The sequence below is a fragment of the Grammomys surdaster genome, unplaced genomic scaffold (genome assembly GCF_004785775.1).
Source record: "Grammomys surdaster isolate TR1022 unplaced genomic scaffold, NIH_TR_1.0 166, whole genome shotgun sequence".
NCBI lineage: Eukaryota > Metazoa > Chordata > Mammalia > Rodentia > Muridae > Grammomys > Grammomys surdaster.
In genome coordinates, this window is record NW_021604614.1 from 13,186,525 (window position 1) to 13,212,348 (window position 25,824).

The following is a 25,824-nucleotide window of genomic DNA, read 5'->3' on the forward strand; positions in this document are numbered from 1 at the left end:
GAGCTTCAGTGGCATCCAGTATGTTCACAATATAGTGCAACCATTTCTTTCCTCTAGTTACAGAATATTTCTTGCCACCATCCCTGAAGGAAACATGATACTCACTGAATAAGCCCCTTCTCTTGTCATTTGTCCTGGGAACTGAGTCTGTGAATTTGTCTATTCTAGGTAGGTTTAAAAAAAAAAAAATGAAGCGTGTTAGCTACTTGCCCCATTGCTATGACAAAATTCCTAACATGCAGCTTAAAGGAGAAAGGGGCTTACTTTGGTTCACAATTCTAGGATGCAGTCCACTGTGGCAGGGAAGGCATGGGAGAAGGAACTGGAGGATGTGGTTCACAGTGGGTCTGCAGTCAGGACAACTGGGGGCTGCGGTGTTGTCACCTACAGTGTGGTTCTTCCTACCTCAGATGATAGAATCTAGGTAATCCCTCACAGATATACCCAGAGGCCAGCAAACTCTAGACACCTCTCAGGCATGCCTAAGGCTTATCTCCCGGATGATTGTAGACTCTGTCTTACTGACCACAGTCTTAATTACCCCATGGTTTGGGTTTGTTTTGTTTTTTTTTTTTAACAATGCAACTTGTTTTACTTTAGACAAGAGTTTATGTAGCCCAAGGTAACCTTGAACTCAAGGTCCGTCTGCCCCAGCTTCCCAAATTTGGGGATCACAAGCAACTGCTGCCATGCCTGAACACAATATAATATACACCTTTATGTCAACTGATTTCACAGGGGCATTCAAATTCCTAACTTCTCTTCAACCTCTGGAACCAAGCTTGGTGCATATTCCCACAAGCTAAATGCTTTACAGGCAGCATGTGAGAAGCAACTAACTCTTCACAGTCCCAAAGAGCTCTGTCCTCCATGTCTCCCTCCTGGCTTCTAGGGCATTTGAGTTCAAGTCCAGATTTAGCGGTCTCTCACACTCCTCTGCTTTTTCCTCTAGGCAGTGAGACCACCAGAAAGAGGAGAAAATAGGAGAGAGGGTGTACTGGCTAGTTTTACGTCTACTTGACACAAGCTAGAGTCATCAGAGAGGAGACAACCTCAATTGAACAGCGGCTCTGTAAGATGAGGCTATAAGACATTTTCTTAACCAGTGGGGAGGGCCCCGCCCGGGGCCCGCCCCGCCCACTGTGGGTGGAGCCATCCCTGGGCTGGTGGTGTCAAGTTCTATAAGAAAGCAAGCTGAGCAAGCCATGAAGCAGCATGCCTCCTTGGCCTCAGCATCAGCTCCTGCCTTCAGGTTCCTGTCCCAGCTGAGTTCCTGTCCTGATTTCCTTCGATTATAAATAGTGCAGCAAAGAACAAGCCAAATAAACCGTTTCCTCCCCAAGTTGCTTTGGTCACAGTGTTTCATCGCAGCTATAGAAACCCTGACTAGGACACAGGACAAGGGGAAAAGAATCCCATCTCTCCCTGTTAGTATAAACCTCTTGGCTTCTGTGAGCTTCAGATTCCCCAACTTCCAAAAAGCTATACGACCTGCCTGGGGACAAACATCTAACTCAGTTGGCAGAGGTCCAGAGTTCAATCTCCAGCACAGAATAAACTGAGTACAGCTGGCACAACCTGTAGCTCCGACACTCACTTGGGAATTGGAAGTTGGAGCATCAGGAGTTCCAGGTTATTCTCAGCTACATGGAGAGTTTGAGGCCAGCCAGGGATATGCACGTTCCTGTCTCAAAACAATAACACAAGTCTGTGATGTTAAGTGTAAAGCACTTAGACACATTGCCACTCCCGTCCCTGTTGGTAACAGGGACTCACGACAGCTCTCTTTAAATATTCAAAAATAAGAAAAAAGATTAAGGTAGGTTAAGCGATGTGTTAACGTCAACTCAGCAAATCAGAGGCCAGTGGTGAGTCCCCCACCCCCACCCCCATTGCCCTTGATAAAACTGAAAGTCAGCATTCCAGATAGGACCATAAAAGATTTTTTGCAAGCCTGGGAACAGAGGCTGGCAAAGAAACAGGTTTAGCCTGGAGGGGAACGATATTTGTTCTTGAGTAACTTCACCCTCGGTTTATGCAAGCAATGGAGTTACTGATGTCAAAGTAGTTTGGTTAGAGTGGAGAGAAAATTCCTTTGATGTGCCCCAGGCTAGATCAATACCCTAGCCAGTTTTACTATGCCTGTTCCCCAGTTAGAGGGCTTCTCGCCCCTGAAGCCAAAGCAAAGGGACAACTGCTATTGGCTTTTCAGAGTCAACTATTGATTCTTGAGACAGTCTGTAGATTGCCTTTTACAGGCATTATCACTTAAACTACATTTAAAGAAACAAAAGAAAAAAAAAAACAGCCAGGCAGTGGTGGTGCATGCCTTTAATCCCAGCACTTGGGAGGCAGAGGCAGGTGGATTTGTGAGTTCGAGGCCAGCCTGGTCTACAAAGTGAGTTCCAGGATAGTCAGGCTTACACAGAGAAATCCTGTCTCGAAAAACTAAAAAAAAAAAAAAAAGTTTAAAAGCAGCAAATCCTTACAGCTATGCAAATAGAGGAAAGTTAAATGATATACTACAGGGAACCAGTAAATCAGAGTCCAGCAGTGAATTCCCCATTGCCCTTGACAAAGTTGAAAGTCAGCATTCCAGACAGAGATTTTTGCAAGCCTGGGGATATTGGATGGTTAGTTAGGGTTTTACTGCTGTGAACAGACACTATAACCAAAGAAGTTCTTATAAGGACAGCATTTTAATTGGTGCTGGCTTACGGGTTCAGAGGTTCAGTCCATTATCACTAAGGCAGGAGCATGGCAGCATCCAGGCAGGCATGGTGCAGGAGGAGCTGAGAGTTCTACATCTTCATCTGAAGGCTGTTAGCAGAATACTGACTTCCAGGCAGCTAGGATGAGGGTCTTAAAGCCCACGCATAAAGTGACAATCCTACTCTAACAAGGCCATACCTCCTAATAGTGCCATTCACAGGGCCAAGCATAGTCAAACCACCACAGATGGCAAGGACATTAGGGGCTGACAAAGGACACTCCGAGGGTTGAGGCACTGTCTGCCAAGCCTAATGACTTGAGTTCAACCCCCAGAGGCCACAGGATAGAAAGGAGAAAGCCAGTCCCGCCAGCTATCTTTTGACCTCTGTGTGTGCTCTGTGACACACACAGTGTAAAGAGCAGAGATATTATTAAGTGTTCAAATCTCACCCTTCCCTAAACATTTCACTGTTGGTATGACCCTCAGTGTACCTTCCATAACTGTGTGTGTGGTAGGTCCTCACATATGTCCTTCCCCATCCCAAGTCTAGTGACTTTCCACTGGCAGCTTGAAATGGGCCACAGGGAGTGCTCTCCACACAGAACCCAGGATACAAACAGAGGCTGAGGCGTGTCTCCTCCGTTCTCTAAGCAGGAGTTGGCAAGTGACATCCTCGGCTCAAATCTGGACCACTGCTTTTTAAATTTTTGGATTAACATCTTTTTTGTTTTTGTTTTGCTTTCTGTTGCTATAAATTATTAATCTACTCGAGCTCCCAGTGGGTGGCCTCAAGCTTTATGCTGCCAGCCCTAGATGCTCTGGATCTCAGACAGAAACACACACACACACACACACACACACAGAGAGAGAGAGAGAGAGAGAGAGAGAGAGAGAGAGAGAGAGAGACTTTATGTTTTAATATGTCTTGGCTAGCTCAATGGTTGGACCACTTTTGAATTTCCATATGGCTAACATACTCCCCTCTGATATTCCTGAGTTAATACTTGCTAAATCTATATTTCATCTCTGTTACCCCAGACCCAATCTGGGGAGTGGCCCCTGGGACCGATTTCCCCAATTCTTACATGTCAGGAGGCTCTCCCTCTTGTACGTCCCTACCAACCCCCATGGTCTGTCTCCTTCCCCTCCTAATGGTGGAATCCTTTCTTCCCTTCTCCTGCATTTCTTGCCCAGGAATCCTAAAAGTCCAGCCTCTGTTTCCCTGCCCAGCTGGATAGAGAAGTCAGTTGTAGGGATTCAAAGGGACCTTGAACATTTATTTCTACTCCGCTCTGAAGCAGACTTATCCACCTCACTGGGATGACTTGGCCCAACTCGACTGCTGCACTGATCAATTACCACATGTGCACTGCTCTGGGAAGAAAGGAGCCTGGAGCAATCTATAGGTGAGGTGGACCTGGTGGGACATGGGAGACGACAGCTGGCCAACCTCCCCACAGCAGGACAGGAAGTGCTTCCCTGAAGAAGAGTGTCAGCAGTGGTTATCGCAAGGTGCACTGTCTGTGGGGAATTTTAAAATATTGGGGAGTTAGAAACCTGGCTTGGTAGTGAGGACCTGCAATCCTGACTCTCAAGGGGAATGGCAGGTGGATCAGAAATTCAAGGTTACCTACCACTACATTAACAAGCTCGAGGGCAGCCAGGGATTCGATAAAGCCCTCTCTCAAAAACAAAACAAAACAAAACACTCTTGTGTTGGGCAAGGTGTTTTACACCTGGGATCCTCTACTGAGATAGGAGGACCAGGAGCTTTAGAGGCTAGCCTGTGCTACATACTAACTGACACCTTGGGTGAAAGAGAACCACAAACTGGGGGCCGCCAAAGATGGCTAAGTAGGTGAAAGCTTTTGCTGCCCCATCCTGGAAACTTAAGTTTGGTCCCCAAATCCATGAGGGAGAGATAACTTCCAAGAGTTGTCCTCTGACCTTCATACGCACACTGTGGCCCATGCATACCCACAAACACAAAGTAAAACATTTTAAAACAAACTGGGGGCAGTGACTGAGAACCCACATAAAGCCAGATTCAGGAGCCAGCCCTGGTGGCACATGCCTTTAATCCCAGCATTCAGGAGGCAGATCATTGAGTTCGAAGCCAGCCTGGTCTACAGATCGAGTACCAGAAGAGCCAGGATTCCACAGAGAAACCCTGACCCATATGTATACACACATACACACACACATATGAAAAAGATATTTCTCCTTGATGGATCAGACTCCTCCACCCCAGGAAGGTGAAGAAACACTCCATGTAAATGTAGTTAGTAGCTTTGTGTGTACTGTGAATGCTAGAAAGCCAGCTCAAACTTGAGCAAACGGGACACTAGGCTCAGGGAGAAGCACACATGGAGCAAGAGGCTCAGAGACTGCAACCCTGTGACATGTCTCCACGGCTCTCCTTTCTCTGTGCTGACCTTCTCTCTCCAGACTTCAGCATGGCCACCAGAGCATCATCTGTTATGCACAGCAGATCCAGAACTCAGAGGAACTTTCTGAAGGCTAGGGCAAACTTTATCCATCCTTGATTCAGTCATGAGGATTCTCATAGGCCCGTTCTATTCCATGTAATCCACCGGCCAGAGAGGGTGCTGGACAGGCAATTCTACAAATGAAAAATGAAGAGCTAGACCATTACCAGGAGTGAGCCTCCGGGTCGTAAATGACACAGCCAGGAGACTCCTTGGTGTCCCCAGAGCCGAGAACACAGGGGGAGCCTCCTAGATCTAAGGGCTCTCTGCCTTAAAAGTTAGGGACACTGAGACCTAGAGAGAAGCTGAGGACAGCTTAAGATGACAATCCACAGTGCCCAGAGCTCCTGTGTCCCCTGTCATCAACCTCTGGAGTCTCCAGGACTTCACTGATGCCTGGAGATACAGTGGGCTGTCACCCCAAAGTTCAGGATAAAAGCACTATACCTCAAAAGATAAAAAACAGCCCCACCCAAATGGCCTCGCCCAGCTGTGCCAACACGGATAACCAGATGAGCTGAGTGCCCAGGCACACTTCACCTTCTGTGTCTCCAGCTGTGACCTGAGCCCTGGCTTGGGACAAGTGTACAGCCTGCTGAGGAGAGAGACATTCTCCATACAGAGGTGCACCCCCAAAGCCTCACTATTTCTGTCTACTGCTATCTTCCTTTTATCCAGTAAAAATTTAAATTAGGAGCTAGAAAAAGGGCTCAGTGGCTAAGAGTATTACATATGGAGCTTGGTTCCCAGCACCCATGTTGGGCAGCTCACAAATGTCTGTAATTCCAGCTCTAGGAGATCTGACAACCTTTTCTGGTCTCCATGGGTACCTGTAGGTGTGTGCATGTACACACACATACACACACACACACACACACACACACAATAAATTTTAAATTCATAGCTGGGGATACAGCTTAGTGGTAGTGTGCTTGCATACATATATGATGTCCTAGATCAATACCCATTATGACAAAAATAAGAGATCTTAAAAGGGTCGGACTCTAGCAATGGAATAATCCACTGAGTAGAAGGAGAACCTTCAGGATCCAAGCATTTCCCCTAAAACCTCAGCTCTGAACGACAGTTGCTTCGGAGACCAAAGCCTTAAGTCTGTGAGCATGCTGGGGAGACGCTTCACACCCAAACCCCAACAGTTGTCACGGCAACCCTGTGGAGGAGGCACCACAACCATCCCCATCCTACAGGCACCGAGCCTGTAAAGAGCCCAGGGAAGTCAAGTGGCTGCCCTCAGGATGCTCAGCTCCTAACAGGGGGATGCAGAGACTCTAGCGGCTGCCTAGCCAAGGGCCTTCTACACGGGAAGCTGAAAGAAGAACCTGAGTCTGACGCCAGCCTGGGTTTCACACTAGGTCCTGTCTCAATACACAAACAAACTTAAATAAAATAGAGCAAAAGAAATTCCTTTGGGTTAAAATAGAACACCTACTCTGGAGGTACACAGATTTCCCATTTAGACTGTCAGTGAATGTTCCCATGGTGACCACATTTGGTTAATGATTCCCAGACCAGTGACATTTCCAAACCCAATCTCTTCTTTACCACCCTGGCAACCCCTAACCTAGAGGTCACAGCATTTAGGAATACACACTCCACTCTAGACACACCTACTCTTGGATAGGCTGCTGTCTTTGTTCTAGTTCTCGTAACTATGCAACCTCTTAAGTGGATTTTGTTTTGCTCTGAAATGTATTTATATTGTTTTTAATTACATGTATAGGAGGGGGGCGATATGCAAACCACTAAACAGATCCTCATAGAGGCCAGAGGTGTTCTATCTATCCTCTTAGAGCTGGACATTCAGGTGATTAGGAACCAGCAGATGGGGGTGCTGGGAATCGAACTCAGGTTCTTTGAAAGAGCAGTACGTGCTCTTAACCACAGAGCCAGTCCCTTAAGTGGTTCTTCCCACTTCCAACCTCCCGAGACAAGTTTCTCTATGTGGTCCTGGATGTCTTAGAACTGAGATATCCTACACCCTCTGCCTCCTGAGTGCTGGATTTAAAGGCGTGAGTCACCATGCCAGTTCCTTAGGTGTTTTAAATAAAATTCTTTCCTTTTTTTAAATTAATTTATTTATTCAATGTATATGAGCACACTGTCCTTGACACACCAGAAGAGGGCATCAGATCCCATTACAGATGGTTATGAGCCACCATGTGGTTGCTGGGAATTGAACTCAGGACTTTTGGAAGAGCAGTCAGTGCTCTTAACCACTGAGCCATCTCTCCAGCCCAAATTCTTTCTTTTTTAAAGGTAAGATCCTAGCCGGGCGGTGGTGGCGCACGCCTTTAATCCCAGCACTTGGGAGGCAGAGGCAGGCGGATTTCTGAGTTCGAGGCCAGCCTGGTCTACAGAGTGAGTTCCAGGACAGCCAGGGCTAAACAGAGAAACCCTGTCTTGAAAAACCAAAAAAAAAAAAAAAAAAAAAATAAAGGTAAGATCTTGCTATATAGCCCAGACTGGCCTCAAATTCACATATGGCTTCTTGTTTCAGTCTCACAATGACTGGGATTGAAGACATGTACCATAACACACAGAAAGAACTGTAGGCTTTGATTTTTCAAAACCTACTTTAATAAGTGTTCTTATATGCCTTAACCCCACCCCCTTCTACCTTACCACCCACCAGAGGTAGTGGAAAAGAAAGATTATTAGGACACGGGGGAAGTGGACCTGTTTAGAAATAGTTCTTTGGAGCGCTTCCAATCTTCGTCATCAGAATATCAGTAGTTCAATCCACTAGCAAACCATTAAACACAAATCAGCAGATGCAGCCCAGTCCACTGGGCAGACACCACACACCAATCAGCTATGGCAGCTTGATCAAGAATCAGCCTCGAGGCTCCCACAGACTGGCTTCATTCTGAGGAAGTGACAAGAAGCAGCTGGTATATCACAAGAAGCTCTTTGGTGACTCACTCTCTACAAAGTCTTGACAAGCGAAGATCAGCAACGAGGTCCAACCAGTGCCAGAGCGCGCTCAACGGAGACCAGCAAAGCAAAGAGCAAGCCTCGTCCCGTCTGTGGTCACACTTATATTCTTTCTAAACATCTCGTGTCTTTTCATTTGTCTGCTTCAGCAAAACATCCTTTCACCTGTCTGCCCCAGCAAAACATCATTATGACCTGAGTCTCCAAAGAAACCAGAAATTTCCACTTCATGAAACACGTCTGCTTCTAACGGCACTGTCTTTAGAGAACGTGCTACAGTTACACTGTTTTTCCAGAGACGAAGAGACAGGGTTCATGCAGCTGAGGTTAACCTTTAGTTCCTGATCCCCCTGTCTCTACTTTTGGGTTTCTGGGCTTACTGGCTCCAGCACTGTGCAATGCTAGGGTTCAAATGAAGGGCTTTTATGCAACCTGAGCCCTCTATCAACTGAGCCACATGCCCAGTCCTAATTCTCCTCTTTGTAAAAGGAAGAAAATGTAATGTGGTTACCTGATCTGATGTCTGCTATTCTGCTTTCATTCTTTATGTCACACCCAAGACTCTGTCTTCCTGGGTGCCCACAAGCTGATCTTTAAAATGGAATCACTGTTTACAAACCCTCGTGCACTCACAAGGAGACGACACTGGCTGGGATACTCCAGATATAAAGTACTTGCTGAGCAAGCCCACAGACCTGAGATTAGATCCCCAGAAGCCATAGAGGGGCTCCGACACCAGTGCTGCTACACCAAGAAAGGAGATTCCATGAACACTCTCGGAGCAGCTAGCCTGGCTTACACAGCCTAGAGAAGGAGATTCTTTCTCAAACAAGATGGACGGCAAGAACCAACACCAGACAGGTAGGGGAATATAGACCCATATCAGATTCACACACACGAAGATGAAAGGAGGGAGGAAGGCAAGGAGGGAGAGGGAGGGAAAGGGAGGGAGAGATAGGGAAAAGAAACCTGACGGGCTGGAGAGATGGCTCAGTGGTTAAGAGCACTGATCTTTCTTCCAGAGGTCCAGAGTTCAATTCCCAGCAACCACATGGAGGTTCACAACCATCTGTAATGAGTTCTGGCGCCCTCTTCTGGCCCGTAGGCATATTGCAGGCAGGATGCTGTATGCATAATAACTAACTAACTAACAAACTAACTAAATCTTTAAATAAAATAGGAAGAGTCTTCCTTTGGCTGCCTTTGTCTCAAGATGTAGAACTCTCAGCTCCTTCTATAGCACCATGACTGTCTGTATACTGCTATGTTCTTACCTTGATGATACTGGACCGAACTTCTGAACCGGTAAGCCAGCCCCAATTAAATGTCCTTTATAAAATAAAAAAATAAATAAATAAATAAATAATAAGAAACGTGATTTGGACTGAGTGTATAGTTCATTGGTATAATTTCATTTTTAATATTTTAAGCACACATACTTACATCTATTTACTTATTTATTCACGTGTGTGCACACACGCAAGCCACAGCACGAGATAGAGGTTGAAGGGTAACATGTAGGAGTAGGTGATTTCCTTTGATTAAACTCCAGTCGTCGGGCTGATTGACAAGTGCCTTCACCCGCTGAGCCATCTCACCAGCCCAGTGGTAGAATTTTGAAAAATGCCAACACTGTGGGAAAGTTTAACAATTTCTCAAAATGGCAGAACACTTGCCCAGAGGCTTCTATCCCCCGCCCTCCAGGCTCTATATATGTGTATACATGTTAGCCAGTGTGAGTTTATGTGTGCTGTACGGAGGGTGTCGGGTCCCCAGGGACTAGAATTAGAAGCAGTTGTGAGCTGCACAGTAGGTAGGAGGAACTGACCCTCCCTCCCTCCTTCCCTACCCCTCCTCACTCTCTTTTGAGACAAGGTTTCTCTATGTAGCCCTGGCTGCCCTGGGTCTCATTCTGTAGACCAGGCTGGCCTCAAACTCACAGAGATATGTCTGATTCTGCCTCCTGAGTGCTGGGATTAAAAGCATGTGCCTCCACCACCAGGCAAGCAGTAAATATTTTTAACCACTCTCCAGCCCCAACCTCTTACACTTTAAAAACAAAGCAAACAAACAGAGTCTGTGTACAACCAACCCAGAAAATCCCCAAATATGTTGAATGAAAAATCATATTCACAAGCCTACATACTACGTGATCTATCTACACGCTCTTCTGGGAAAGGCAAGAATAGAGGATCCATGGCATGTGGTACACATACATACACGCAGGTACATGAGCATACATATTCAATTAAATGATAGATAGATAGATAGATAGATAGATAGATAGATAGATACATACATACATACATACATACATACAGGGTAATATAAAGAGTGGTCACTAGGCATGGGGAGAGAGGAGAATTGGAGTGGAAAAGTGGGTGAGGACATACTGGCGTCACCGAGTTGTTTTTACCATGACTGATGTGACAGTACCATATCAGTCAGAACATTGTCAAAAGACTGGCCCGTGGTGATCAATGCCTTGGGGGATCTGTGAAGAAGTGTTTACATTCAATGTATGAGACATGTTTATTCTTGTTGGATGTCAGGACATAGCTATAGAACTCGATCTGGTCGTGACTCTGGATCCAGCTTTCTGCCTGGCTTTCATGCTTTCCCAGATAGAACCTGTAGTATATGGCAGGCAATTGTGTTTAAATGACCTGTCCTAAGAAAGTTGGGAGAGAGGGCTACTCTGTTAATATTTAATATAGCTTACTGGTGTTTATTTACATGTTTTTCCAACCATGTTTTTCTGAACCCAAATAACCTTCCTTGGATCATTGTTTCCTTTGTTACAATCCTGTATAAAAGTACACTGAAACTGAAGTAAGTTTGTCCACAGCATCAGACTCTAGTCTGCCGCATCCTTCCGGGTCCTCGGACCCCAGGTCGGGCAGACAAGATCTGTACAGGTCTGTGAAAGTTGACAATAACTGTATGTGTTTTTGAAGTTCATAGACCTGTGCACTGAAAAGACTGGATTTCAACCTATTAAATTGTGTTTCCGTCGGTATGACACTCCCTGAAAACCTTATTTACAAAACTGTCATGTAAATTAGGATGAAAATCACTTGAATACGATTCGTTGCTGAAGCAGAAAGATTAATCAGGTGTGCAGAGAAGGAAATAGTGGAGATGCCAAGCCCGAGATGCCGGGGAAGATAGCTGGTTAGTGGCTCAGAGTCCTTGACAAGTTTTGTGTAAAATTCATATCCACTGCAACAACAAAAGTTAAAACCACCCATAAACAATTTGTATGATGACTTTTTTACATAAATGGTAACATGTTATATATGCTGTTCTGTGCCTTAAAAACAACAGCCAGGCAGTGGTAGCACATAACTTCTTTAATCCTAGCGCTCAGGAGGCAGAGGCAGGTGGATCTCTGAGTTGAAGGCCAGCCCGGTCTACAGAGCTAGTTCCAAGACGGCCAGGGATATACAGAGAAATCCTGTCTCAAAAGGCAGGGCGTGGGGGATCAGGTGGGGAGGGAAGAGTCTATTTAGTTTCTTGGACGATGCTTCTGGAACCTACCCCTTAGCACAGGGTGGCATCAAGAGCAGCAACCATCACATCCAAGCATCGCTAATCTGATGTCTAACTGAACACAACTAGAGCAGGTAGCATCAGGGAGAAACCAGAGGGCTCCAGAGGCTCAGTCCTGACAGTTCCCTCCTCCCTAGGCTCTGCCCAAAGATGGGTGAGCACCTGGTAGCATATTCAGAATATGACTGAGACCCATCATGTTTCTGAAAGGGAAGTCCAGAGGGGACAGGCGATACGCTGTCATCACCTGTGCCCAGCTGGGCCAGACATCTGCCACTCCAACCTTCTGAATCCCAAGGCTGCTCATGACGTGTTTGCTGGATTCAGGAAAGGTTGGCCTGATGCCTAGGATAGATGCCAGGCCAGGCTCCAGCAGCAGGGGGTTGACATTTGTCCCATCAAACAAAGGACAAGATGTTCCTGCTGGCCAGAGCAGCGGGAGTAGTGGATGGCCTTCTCCCCCGGTGAAACCTTCTGTGGGTGAGGGCAGTAGAGAGTCATCCAGGAGGGACAGGAATAAGGGATGAGATCACCTATCCTGCCTCCATAACTGCCCCAAATAGAGAGATTTAACAAAGGAAAAACTGATGTCTGGAATGGATAGATAAGATTCAAGTTCAGGGGGCTGGAGAGATGGCTCAGTGGTTAAAAGCACTGACTGCTCTTCCGGAGGTCCCGAGTTCAATTCCCACAAACCATGTGGTGGCTCACAGTCATCTGTAATGGGTGTAATGGGATCTGATGCCCTTTTCTGGTGCGTCTGAAGAGAGTGACAGTGCAATCGCATACGTAAAATAAATAAATAGATCTTTAAAAAAAAAGATTTAAGTTCAGAATCAAACAGGCTAGAGTTTGGTTCTCTGTTCCCGTCAGCTCAGTAGCCTATAAGACATGTTTGCTTCATTTCTACATCTTCTCGTGTGTGTGTGTGTGTGTGTGTGTGTGTGTGTGGTGAGATGTGTTGGCATGTGCATGTGGGTCGGAAGACACCCACAGGTGTTCTTCAGGCACTGTTCACCCTGCTTTCTAAGAATAGAGTCTCTGATTGGCCTGTAACTCCGGGATCCTCCTGTTCCCATCTCCCATTGCTGGGATTAAAAGTACACGATATCCACATAATACGTGTGGGTTCATGCTTGCCAGGCAAGCACCTTGCCAACAGTTATCTCCCTGGCAGGGATAACCTCTCTTTTGGGGTGGGCAGGGGTTGGTTGAGACAGGGTCTCACTATGTAGACCAACACTTGAACGCACAGAGATCTGCCTACCTCTGCCTCCCAAGTGCTGAGACTAAAGACGTGCGCCACCATGCCTTAGCATTACAACAAAAACTTAAAAGTGTGGACCCTGAGCTCAAAGTAAGCTGGCTCATTCTGCCACTTTGCCAACTGCATGGTCTGGGAACGTTCTCTGACCTGAGCCCTCAGTCAGACTTTCCACTTGTCAACCCAGCAAGAAGAGGTTTTGGGTTCCCTGGTGTGGAGCCAGAGTGAAGACAGGACGTGGGTATGTTATCCTAGAACCTTTGGGTAAACACCAGCTGTTACTAGTTCACCTTCCTAGAAAGTAAGACCTAAAAATTTGAATGAAGGGTCCCAGGCCTTTGTCCCTAAAAAGTTATCCACTCTCAACTGTCTGCCGTGCTAAGAGCCTGAGGCAGTCAGGAAGCCATAACTCCCCTGTAATAAATACTTAGGTCATAGCTTGGACAAGAACTCCTTTACTTTCCCAGCCCCTCCCTCAGCTGTCAAAATATAATAACTACTTACAACCAGTGCAAATAGAGCCGTATCATGATCCAGCTCCCCTTCCAAAGACTACACGTCATCTCAGGGATGCCCCTCCATTTGGTTCCCCCCCACTACCACCACACTGCCCCCTCCCCTTTTCTAAGACAAAGATATTGTATATCCCTGGCTTGGCTAGCCCGGCTCTTACTATGTAGACCAGGTTGGACTTGAACTGTTGGGGATCCTCCTGCCTGAATTAGTCTGTAGTGCTGGAATTACAGACCTATCTCACCACACCTAGCTGTTCCCATTTTATAGATGGAGAAACTGTGGCTCCCAAGCTTGGTGACTCTCCGCAGAAGAGGCAGAATGCAAACCCCTATACCCATGTCTCTAATGACCATGGAGGACAACAACCCTTCACCCTAAATATAATCTACATGTTTGCTTTGCAAGTTGGGTTTCAATCACCCCCAACAGCCCAGTTGATTGCCCCCGAAGCAGGTATCCCCTGGCCATGCAAACTAGCCTTGCTTTCAAAGTTTTGAATCTACATGGCAAAGACCACAGTCTCACCCCCAGAGTCTTAGAGAGCATGTGGCCTTGGCTTCCTGCCCTGCCTCTGCTCTCCCGGCCAGTGGACTGAGGCATGTCACTCTCCCTCTGAGTCTGGGACCATGAACCTGCCCTAAACAGCCAGAGCTGATTCAGAGATTCCTAAGCCCAGATCGCTCAGGGGTTAGCTCAACTCCCCACCCCCAGGAAGGCCAGGCCAGGGGCGGGTCCTGCCTTGCCAGGTGGTAAATACTCTCTCCAGCATCCCCTGGGCTTCTTGTCCCAGTCTTCCTGGTAGAGGTCTGACCACATCAACCATGGTAAGTCTGGCTGGGCTTTAGCGGTCTCCCTGAGTGCCGACCCTTGGTGACTTCTCAAGAACTCTCTTTGTCATAACCTCTCCTTTGTGCTTTCCCTTTCTCTGCTAGACAACCTACACCAACAAAGGACCAAAGGTAAGGTGGAGCAGAAATCCAGGTTCTCAGTCTAGGGGGAGGACAGGGTATCAACAGAGGAAAACGTCAGTAGGCGTGAGACACTTATGCCTGCAGACTCATTCATTCATCCTTGCCATCTTCCCCCATTGACGGAGCTGGATTCAATCTTGGCTTCCTAGCTGGGCGGTGGTGGCGCACCCCTTTAATCCCAGCACTTGGGAGGCAGAGGCAGGCGGATTTCTGAGTTCGAGGCCAGCCTGGTCTACTGAGTGAGTTCCAGGACAGCCAGGGCTACACAGAGAAACCCTGTCTCGAAAAACCAAAACAAAAAAACAAAAACAAAAACAAAAAAACAAAAAAAAAAACAAAAAAAAACCAATCTTGGCTTCCTGAGGGAGCCCCTTCCTAAATGCCTGGCACTCTCTTAAACTTTGTCAAATTCAGTCTACCATACACCCATGCTGTTCTCATGTAAGCTTATTTCCTCTGCGAACGCCGGGAAGGCCTCCTGTGGGGAATTTCCCAATTGTAAACCCTCAAGGGGGTCAAACCCCATAACAAGAAATGTCTTAGGTCAGTCAAAGACGGGAGCGGGTGAGTAACATAGTCCTAGGTTCTGGGCTTGAGGTTGGGGTGAGATGGCAAGGTAACCTACTTCCAGGAATTCAACTTCATCCTTCTTCCGTCCTTCAGCCTGAGAGAGGCCGGTTCCTCCATTTCCACTCTGTGACCTTCTGGGTTGGCAACGCTAAGCAGGTAGAAAGGCTGGAGGGGGCAGAGGACAAGACAAAGGGCCGCCTTAAGGGGGCTGGATCCAGCTGGAACTGGGATTGGCTAGTGGGAGGGGAGGATCCAGGCTAGGCTAGGACTGGCACTTTGGAACCTGTTACACAATCGGGGCCACAGACCCCAAAGGGAGGGGAGAGCTATCTTGCTTCCTGGGAGAATTTCCAAATGACGAACATGGGAGCAGACAGAAGACTGGGGCTCCCTTCTAGGGATCTCCAGGCTGGTCCCCACAAACCCCTGAGCCCCCTGCCACTTTGTGATCCAGGCTGCCTCCTTCTACTGCAACAAGATGGGTTTCGAACCGCTGGCCTACAGGGGCCTAGAGACGGGCTCCCGGGAGGTGGTCAGTCATGTCATCAAGCAAGGGAAAGTAAGTACACACCCAGGCGGCTTGGTGATGAGGGCACCAGTGTGTCCAAGAAAGGATGTGTTATTGTGTCAGGACACACACCTAGCTGGTTCCAAGATGTATGGCTAAGCTGCCACTGGCCCGTGTCCCTCACGAGCCACAGGAATTTTCCTGGTTTCGAACTCTTCTCAAACTCACCCAGCATTGGATCCATTGAAGTTCTAGCCATCTAGGATGTCGGGGAAGGGTGTTTAAGTGGTCTCTGGTCCATGGGGTTGCTGGAATTCTCTAGGCACCAATCACTGAGAACCCAGGGTGTGAATACAGGGGAAAGCCCAAAGCTTTGAGGACCCAGGGGGCAGCTGCAGCTGAAAAGGAGCTGGAACAGGTGGTCCAGGGATCTTGCATGGCGGAACCTTGTATCCCACCAGGGGTGCCATAGAGCATGCTGGGAAGATGGAGGGCAGGCCCCTTTCCCACCTCTCCTAGCCACCCATCTTGTCCCCTTGTCTACTTTTTAGATCGTGTTTGTTCTCTGCTCTGCCCTCAATCCCTGGAACAAAGGTGAGGGGCATCCCATCGGGAGGCAGCCTGACTCTGCCATTTGCTTCGTGACATGGGTTGGGGCAAGGGTGAGGCTGAGGGGCTGGGACCGGGATAGAAACTAGAAACTCACTTCCCGCATTCTCCTGCCAATCACAGAGATGGGTGACCACTTGGCGAAGCATGGCGACGGGGTGAAGGACATCGCATTCGAGGTGGAAGACTGTGAGTACATTGTGCAGGTGAGAAACACTTGGACTGACGCGGTGAGCCTCGCCGCTAGGAACCCCCTCACCAGGCAGGGCTGGATGCAGCAGCCCCGGCCACCTCTGAGTTCCGCTGACACATGCCCCGCCCCTTTCTGTGTGTCTGCTCTTAGAGCCTCTTGTCCACATCTGCAAAATGGGGATAGCCGCTGCCTCGCGGAAAGCTTGGAAAGAAAAGGGATCGAAATGATCATGTTGGCCGGGCAGTGGTGGCGCACGCCTTTAATCCCAGCACTTGGGAGGCAGAGGCAGGTGGATCTCTGAGTTCGAGGCCAGCCTGGTCTACAGAGTGAGTTCCAGGACAGCCAGGACTACACAGAGAAACCCTGTCTCAAAAAACCAAAAAACCAAAAAAACAACGAAATGATCATGTTGGGAGTCTCGGTGGGAAGGCCAGAAATTCAAAGTCGTCCTCGGCTATATAAAGTTCCGAGGCTAGCCTAAGATACACGAGACTGCACTTGAAAAGAAGAGTCTCCTTGTTTATGAGTTGGGCTCAGTGGTAGAGCACTTACCTAATAGGCGTCCCTAGCAACACACTCAACAAAAGAAAAAGGAAGCTTAGGGCTGTGTGATTTTGAGTAGGTGACTTAACCTCTCTCTGCTTCTTTCCTCCCCTATGAGATGGAGATGATAATACCACACACTGCAGGACTGGAGAGATTAACCCCTAGAATAGTGTCTGACCTGTGGTATGAGCACTGTATGATGCAGCGAGTGAGCTCCTGCTAAGAAGACATGCAAACCCCGTGTTCAGAGCACTCAGCGCAGGGCCCGACCCACTAGGTGCTCAATGAGCGGCAGTTCATATTTTGCTGTGTGGTCACTCCTTTTCTAGGAGAGGGTAGCCGAGGACGGGAGAGAGGGGGCTGGTTCAAAGAGTCAGTTGGCAGAGGCGGGGTACACACGCTTACATTCTTTGCCTCCTATAAGCACACACCTCTGACCTGTTTCTCCACCCGCCAAACGGGCACAAGTGGGCTAGGTGTTGGGTTTACATCAGGACTACCCAGAAGCCCACAGCAGGAGCAGCGCACCACACACACAAGGAGGCTCCAGCCCTCACTATTCTCCCCACTTGGTCCCCCACGCAGAAAGCCCGAGAACGGGGCGCCAAAATTGTACGGGAACCATGGGTGGAGCAAGACAAGTTTGGGAAGGTGAAGTTTGCTGTGCTGCAGACGGTGAGTGAACGCTGATATCCCACCCGGAGACCCCAGGACCCCCTCCCCCAGCAGCCGACCCATCATAACACCCATTCTCGTGCCTCAGAGTCCAGGCTTCCCCAAGCCTGACCTTTGGTAATGCTTGGCCAGTGTACAGAGGCTTCTGGGAGATACCAGGGATCTTCCCCCAGTGAAAATAACAGTTTGGGGGTATAAGCTTCAGTGGGGGTGGAGGCGTTAAGGAAAAGGGGAGAAGTGGTATCTGAGGAAGTCATACCCCACACTAGTTTGGCGTCTCTAAGCAAGGACTGGAGCGGGACATCCCATATGACCTGGGCACATACTGAACCTCCGTCTGCCACCATCTCTTCAGCTATACTCCTTCTATGTCTGGAAAGCACGTAGGAAGACAACATGGTCCACACAAGGTCGGCAAGTCTGTGAGACAGTCACAAGTCCCACTTCCTCAAAGTTACAGTCAAAGTAAAGATTGGCCCTGTTGAGGGCCTGTCATCTCAGCATCTGGGAGGCTGAGGCAGGAGGATCATAAACGCAAGATGCCTAGGATCAAGTCCAGTGGGGGGTGGGGGGGAACTCCGTGAGATTCTCAAAATCCAGACAGTGAAAAGTGGGCAGAGAGACGAGATGGTTCCGAGGGTGAAGCGCTGGCTGCACAAGCCTGGGGACCCGAGTTCAGATCTCTAGCGCGTGTGTAAAATGCCAGATGCGGCGATGCACACCTGGTACCCCAGCATTTGGGGTTAGGGAGCTGACACAGGACAATCTCTGGAATGTAGTGGTCAGCAAGCCTAGAATCAAAGAGCTACAGGTTCAAGGAGAGACCTTGTCTCAAAAAAATAAAGAGATCACGAAACACCAGTATCGACCTCTGACTTCCACACAACGGTACATACACATGCAGAGGCAAGTGCGCACACACACACAAATAAAATTTTAAAAAGATAAAATATTTTCTGTTTGTTTGGTTTTTGTTTTTCAAGACAGGGTTTCTCTGTCCTGGAACTCACTGTGTCCTGGAACCCACTGCCCAGCAAGATAAAATATTTTTAAGAAGTCAAAAGATCCAGGTGGTGTTGGCACACGCCTTTAATCCCAGCACTCAGGAGGCAGAGGCAGGTGGATCTCTGAATTTGAGGCCAACCTGGTCTACAGAGTGAGTTCCAGGACAGCCAGGGCTACACAGAGAGAAACCCTGTCTCATAAAAAGAAACAAACAAACAAACAAGGAAGTTAAAAGAGAGTTTGAATACAGGTCAGTGGTAGAGGATTTGTACAGCATCCAGAAAGCCCTGTGCTCAGAAAAAAAATAAATAAAGAGCCTTCCACTCTGCAATATAATTTAATCCACTGCTTTCACCTAGTTAGTTTTACTGGGCACCTACTATGGACTAGGCATTGAGCTAGCTGCTAAGGATACTTACAAAAAGCAAAAGCCAGGCATGGTAGATCATGCCTGCTGTCTCAGCACTTGGGAAGTTGAGGCAGGAGGATCTCCAGGAGTTTTAGACCAGCTTGGGCTACATAGACTCAATCTCAAACATAAATAAAGCCAAGAGGATGGAAACAGCATCCCCGCATGCATTACAGTCTCTGATCCTACAGGCCAACTCCCAAGCAAAATGGCAGGTGATAGAACATTCCAGAAAGAATTGTCTACTGAGTTAAAGTCAGCTTCATGGTGGAACTTACGGCTGTGCTGGTGCTGAGAGAAGAGAGGGGCCTTGCTAGAGTTGGTGGGGTGGGGGCTTCTCCCTGATCCCAGGTGCTTCCCACCCTCAGTACGGAGATACCACACACACGCTGGTGGAGAAGGTCAACTACACTGGCCGCTTCTTACCTGGATTTGAGGCCCCAACATACAAGGACAACCTACTTCCAAAACTGTGAGTACCCCTTGGTGTGGGAGTGGCAGAAAGCTATGGCCTCTTTCCATTCGGTGGAATGGGCTTCTCTGGTGGACTGGAACATCTGTAAGCATCTGGTGGGAAACTTTGGGAGGTGGGACAGGCAGCAAGCAGAGGCATAGAAGATGAAGGCCTGGGCCTCCAGCCAGACTGCCTGGATTCATGTGCAGTTCTCTCATTTCCTAACCGTTTAGCCAAGTGTGGTGGTGCATGCCTTTAATCCCAGTACTTCAGAAGGCCCAGTCTCTGTGAGTTGGAGGCCAGCCTGGTCTACATAGTGAGACCCTGTGTTGAAAGAACAAAGAACAAAACGAAAGAGACTGGTTCATAACAGCTGCTCAGTTAACTATGGCTGATGTACACAGCAGGGCCTACTACCCCATCTGAGCTACTACTGTAGATGAAGGGTTCATGGGAACGGAGAGATCTGGGGGCTAGCCTTCTCACCTTCCAACTTACTCCCTCTTCTAGACCCAGATGCAACCTCGAGATCATTGACCATATCGTAGGCAACCAACCTGACCAGGAGATGGAGTCTGCCTCCGAATGGTAAGTCCCTGGCCTGCCCCTCTCGGCGGCAGAAGACAGGCCCTCTTGCCAGATCTACTTGCTTTTTTTTTTTTTTTTTTTTTTTTTTGCCATGTGCTTACATGTGAGGTCGTGCACATCCCATCCCACAGCACATGTGGGAGACCAGAGAAGAATTGGCAAGAGTTGGTTCTCTGCATCTACCACACGGGCCCTGGGGATGGACCTAAGCCATCAGGCGTGGTGGAAAGCGCCTCTCTCCACCTAACGCCCTCATTAGCCTCCATGTCCCCAGTTCTTGAACTGAGGAGGAAAATAGGTCCGAGGTGATGGGAGGCCAACCTGAGGTTACAGATTCATGTAGTCACTGGGAAATGTTCACCTACCCTCAGCAAGGTGTCCCGCAACCTACCTGAGTCGGTTTATTACTGCACTAGGCCACTGTGAATAAACAGACCTGCTTGTGAGAAAGATAGTCAAACACACTGTCTATCCATCCATCCATCCATCCATCCGTTTGTCTATCTATATCTATCTGTCTGTCTGTCTGTCTATCTATCTACCTATCCTTTGAGACAGGGTTTCTCTGTGCAGCCCTGGCAGTCCTGAACTCACTATGTAGACCAGGCTGGCCCTGGATTCACAGAAATCTGCCTGCCTCTATCTCCCGAGTACTGGGACTAAAAGTGTACACCACCACACCTGTCACCCAAATGAGGTTCTATAGCAAACCCAGTCCCGTGAGAACGAGCCTAATCCCAGAGAAGACTCTTGAGGATTACCCAACGAATGAGAACTAACCCCCCCAACAGCAAAGCCCACTGCTTGTACCACATTAACCTAGTTAACCTGGGACATTAACTTGGCACAGCTACAAAAGCAGTCTACCACTGAGCTAAAGCCCAGCCTTTTGGGGATCCAAGCTTTTCAGAACATCACAGTGTTGTTTAAACGAGCTCGGGGAGCACATTTGAGCCATAGAATTACACCAACATCACCCTCATCTAAATCAGAAGCAAACGCCTGACCCTCTGTCAGAGCATCGGGTTCCCATCTATATTTTGTTACAGAACACTTTCCTTCCGCTTAAAATTGTCAAAAGCACAAGTCTCTGCGTGCGATGTCACTTTTGGGGGATCCTGCATAATGGATACATGCTCAAGGGTGGACACGGGAAGAGGGTAGGAGGGTCTCTACAGGCACTCAGGGGAGTGTCCCCCGACCACTCTGCAGGTACCTGAAAAACCTGCAGTTCCATCGGTTCTGGTCCGTGGATGACACACAGGTGCACACGGAGTATAGCTCTCTGCGTTCCATCGTGGTGGCCAACTACGAGGAGTCTATCAAGATGCCCATCAATGAACCAGCCCCGGGCAAGAAGAAGTCTCAGATCCAGGTGGGGAGGAGGCAACGGGGAAGGAGGCTTGCGGGCTCTGAGCAGCCAGACGCCTGAGTGACAAATGGTAAACGGTCAAATGGATAAATGATAGTGATCTCCTTCTTTGTCTCCCTTCCCCTCAGGAATATGTGGACTATAATGGTGGTGCCGGGGTCCAGCACATCGCTCTCAAGACGGAAGACATCATCACAACGGTTAGAACCCTGTGTCTGGCCCAAGTGCCCTCCGTTATCAACCACAGGGACAGTCTCGGCCAATTAGAGTAGTGGGTGGTGGCAGTCCCCCCTGGGAAGGATGACAGGGCTTCCAGCTCCCACAAACTCACACAGTTAGCCCCACCATGCTGGAGAAGTTCACTCTGCAGAACAATCCAGTCCCAAGTATAAGCAAGTCTGAGTTCCTGTCCCGGCTTTGCTGGTTCTTTGCTGTGTGCCCCAGGGGATTCAGAGCCTTCTCTGGGGTTCAGAGTGCCTCTCTCTAAAAATAAGATTAGACTACGAGACTGTGTATGTCCTTTTAGCCAGATTAGACCTGCTTTGCCTATGGACGCAGCCTTCAAGGAAGCTAATTCAGTCCTGGTCTGAAGGACAGACAACATGTGGGGGTAAAAGCTAGGGAAAGAGAGAGAAAGAGAGAGAGAGAGAGAGAGAGAGAGAGAGAGAGAGAGAGAGAGAGAGAGAAAGAGAGAGAGGAAGAGAAGGCATAACATATCTAAACAGGCTGATCAGGAGGGTGTCGTCTTAGCCAGGGTTTCTATTGCTGTGAAGAAACACTAGGAGCAAAGCAAGTTGGAGAGGAAAGGGTTTATTTGGCTAAGACAGGAACTCACACAGGGCAGGAACCTGGAGACAGGAGCGGATGCAGAGGCTGTGGAGGGGTGCTGCTTACTGACTTGTTCCTCCTGGCTTGTTCAGCCTGCTTTTTTCTACACCTCAGGACCTCCAGCCCAGGACCAGGACGGCATCACTCACAATGGGCCAGGCCCTCTCGCATCAATCACTAATTAAGAAAACACCCTACAGGCTTGCTTACGGTCCCATCTTAGGGAGGTAGAATTCTCTCCGTTGAGGCTCCGAGTTCTTTAATGACTCCAGCCTGAGTCAAGTTGACAAGGGATGTATACAGAAATGAGGAGAGTACCCCAGGTGGAAGGGACCACCAAGACAAAGATGAGAAAGCCAGGAAGGTTACAGAGGCAGCAAGAAGGGGGAGGCTAAGACAGAATAAGGGAGGGAGACCGGAAGAGGTGGAAACTGGAGCCAGCGGCAAAGATCATGGATACCACCTTAAATTTTGACACTGACATGTGACATCATCATGGGCTAGGCAGAGAAGAGACACACTTGGTTTATGTCACTCCGGCTGCTATACTGAGACAGATACAGATCGATGCGTGCCTCAGTTTCCCCAGCAGCGCACAGAAAGGCAGGCACACAGTGCACATCCTATAAGTGAGAGCAATCCTAGTATTCTGTGGAGGGGAGACGGAGACAAACAGGGAGGTCACGCGGCATCCCGACAGAGCTTAGACCCGGACCCCGCCACCTCCTGCCCTCCCAGCTCCTCTTGGCTACAGTGGTTGAACAAACAAGCTGACCTTGCCCCTGTTCCGTGGCAGATCCGCCACTTGAGGGAGCGAGGCATGGAGTTCTTGGCTGTCCCATCTTCTTACTACAAAATGCTTCGGGAGAATCTCAAGAGAGCCAAGATCCAGGTGAAGGAGAGTTTGGACGTTCTGGAGGTGAGACCGAGCCCGATGCTTAGCCAGACAGAGTTCACTGGGTCACACGCACAGTGAAAACCCAGACCAGATCCCAGCCAGCATGGGAGCTGTGTACGGGATGGGGGAATGGGATATCAGAGACAAGAGACAGAGTTGGAACCGTGCAGAAAGTTAAAGCAGATCACTTGAGGCTGCCTTGCGGAGAGGAACTGAGAAAGGCTGACAGGTGACTGCAATTGAAATCTATACGAGAAGGTTCTGGCCACATGGAGAGCTGGGCAAAGAACAGTCACAGTAAAGAGAATAAGGTGTGCAAAGGTCCTGAGGCAGGCACAGTCTCCAAGTGTGTGACAGACAGAAAGAAGGACACATCCGAAGTGTGACAGAGGTCAGGCAGCTTGTCTGAGGCCAGCAGTTGTTCTTACACCCATTTCTGATCTTGGCTTTTTCTCTCTCTCTCTCTTTTTTTTTTTTTTTTTTTTTTTTTTTTTTTTTTTTGTGCTAGAAACCATTGGGAGGTTTCTTCATTTTGTTCTATTATTCATTTAATTGGGTTTTTTTTTGGCTTGTTTGTTTTCTTTTTTTTTTTTTTTGCTTTGTTTTTGTTTGTTTTGGTTTGTTTTTTGAGGCAGGGTTTCTCTGTGTAGTCCTGGCTGTCCTGGAACTTACTCTGTAGACCAGGCTGGCCTCGAACTCAGAAATCCGCCTGTCTCTTCCTCCCAAGTGCTGGGATTAAAGTCATATGCTACCATACCCGGCCATTTTTGTTTTCTTAATTTTTAAATTTCTGATGTCTTCTTTATCTCTCTGTGGTGTGTACATCTATGTGCACACATGTGAGTGTATGTATGTATGTATGTATGTATGTATGTATGTGGAGGCCCACAGCTGGTGTTCGAAATCATCCTTGACTATTCTTCCAACTTATTCACTGGGGCAGAGTCTCCCAATCAAACACAGAGCTTACTGATGTGATCAGTCTTGGCTTCCTTCCTTTCTTCCTTCCCTTCCTTCCTTCCTTCCTTTTTTTTGTTTGTTTATTGAGACAGGGTTTTTCTATGTAGTCCTGGCTATCCTGGAGCTCACTCTGTAGACCAGGCTGGCCTCGAACTCCTTTCTTTCTTTCTTTTTTTCTTTCTTTCTTTTTTTCTTTCTTTCTCTTTCTTTCTTTCTTTCTTTCTTTCTTTCTTTCTTTCTTTCTTTCTTTCTTCACGTGGATGTTCGCATTTGCATACAGGTGGCCACAGATCCCCTACATTTGGAATTACAGGTGGTTGTAAGTTGCCTGATGTGTCGGAAACCGAACTTGGGACCTCTGGAAGAGCAGCAAGGGCTCTTAACTACTAGGCCATCTCTCCAGTGGCCCCCAACCCCATCTCTACTTTCTGAAGTTAGACTTGCAGTCAGGTCACCACAGCCACCTCAACATTTACATGGGGTCAAGGGTTTGGAACTCTGGATCCTACACCTGCCAGCGGTTGCTTCAATCACTGAGCCAGCTCCCAACCCTGGCTTTGATTTTAACACCTTTACCAGCATGGAAACCGCATGAATTATTTTAACATTTTAATTTTTGAGACAGGGTCTCACTGAATATGCCCTGGCTGGCCAGGAATCACTTTGTAGACCAGGCTGGCCTGGGTGGGTTATACGTGAATGTGTGTCTCTGTATGTATACAGGCCACGTGCTTGAGAAGGCCCGGGGAGGGGGTAGATCCCCTCCAGGTGGAGTTACAAATGACTGTGAGCTTTTGGGGGGTGGGTGCTGTGTGTGTGTGTGTGTGTGTGTGTGTGTGTGTGAACCCACAGTCAAATCCTCTGCAAGAGCCCCAAGTGTTCTTACCCACTGAGCCATTTCTGGGGCGGAAGACACCCGTAACAGTCTGAGAAACTCCCAGGCTGTTTTTCCAAAGGAGATGCAGCGTTTTTACATTCTCCTCAGCAACAGAGAACACCTCAGCAACAGAGAACGAAGTTCCTGTTTCCATTGAGTGCCATCTGATGGGGGCTGTAGGAGAAAGGCCAGACCCCCAAGCTGGAATGGCCGCGGGGGTGGCTTAGACAGGATAGTCTGGGGACATATTTGGAGAAAGCTGGAACCGCTGAAGAAAGGGGTCTTTTATTGCCTTCGGTGATGCAGGAACTTTTACACTTTCTAAGGATCCCACAAGGATCTCACAAGGGCCAGTTTGCCTTCCTTTAACAGAACCCACTGTCTCCCTCCCAGGAGCTGAAAATCCTGGTTGACTACGACGAGAAAGGCTACCTCCTACAGATCTTCACCAAGCCTATGCAGGACCGGCCCACACTCTTCCTGGAAGTCATCCAACGCCACAACCACCAGGTACGGCCTGCACCCAACGGAGAGCACCAGCTGCCTGCTAAGCCCCCAGCTCATACTTGCCTTCTATCGCCACAGGGCTTCGGAGCGGGCAACTTCAACGCTCTGTTTAAGGCTTTCGAGGAGGAGCAAGCCCTAAGGGGCAACCTCACTGACCTGGAGACCAACGGTGTGAGGTCTGGAATGTAAGCCCCACCCACACCCAGACCACGCAAGGTGCTGGACACATCAATCGTCTCTCCAACTGAAAGGCTGAAAGTCTGAACCTCAGGGCTCCCCCCACATCATGGCCACGCCTCCTCTATTGCAAGGGTCCTCCTTGTCTTCTTCCTCCCTGCTGAGTAAAGCTACCCTCCCAGGTCCAA

General features: G+C 48.4%; 1 protein-coding gene and 1 long non-coding RNA gene across 2 annotated transcripts; one reads left to right on the top strand and one right to left on the bottom strand.

Annotated features, from left to right (window-relative positions):
* Positions 1–4,834: 4,834 nt before the first annotated feature.
* On the bottom strand, positions 4,835–15,216 carry LOC114620080. Its single transcript, XR_003711268.1, has 4 exons — positions 15,086–15,216; positions 9,601–9,789; positions 9,432–9,486; positions 4,835–5,336 (listed from the first exon to the last, which is right to left on the bottom strand). It is a non-coding gene; the product is annotated as an uncharacterized LOC114620080 (long non-coding RNA).
* Positions 14,265–25,824, top strand: Hpd (4-hydroxyphenylpyruvate dioxygenase). The gene is made up of 14 exons (XM_028766084.1): positions 14,265–14,313; positions 14,422–14,448; positions 15,124–15,186; positions 15,485–15,589; positions 16,090–16,132; positions 16,271–16,353; positions 17,472–17,561; positions 19,344–19,447; positions 19,940–20,017; positions 21,230–21,392; positions 21,518–21,589; positions 23,014–23,136; positions 25,346–25,462; positions 25,538–25,824. The coding sequence occupies exons 1-14, from the start codon at positions 14,311–14,313 to the stop codon at positions 25,646–25,648; spliced, it is 1,182 nt and encodes a 393-aa protein (XP_028621917.1). The 5' UTR covers positions 14,265–14,310; the 3' UTR covers positions 25,649–25,824.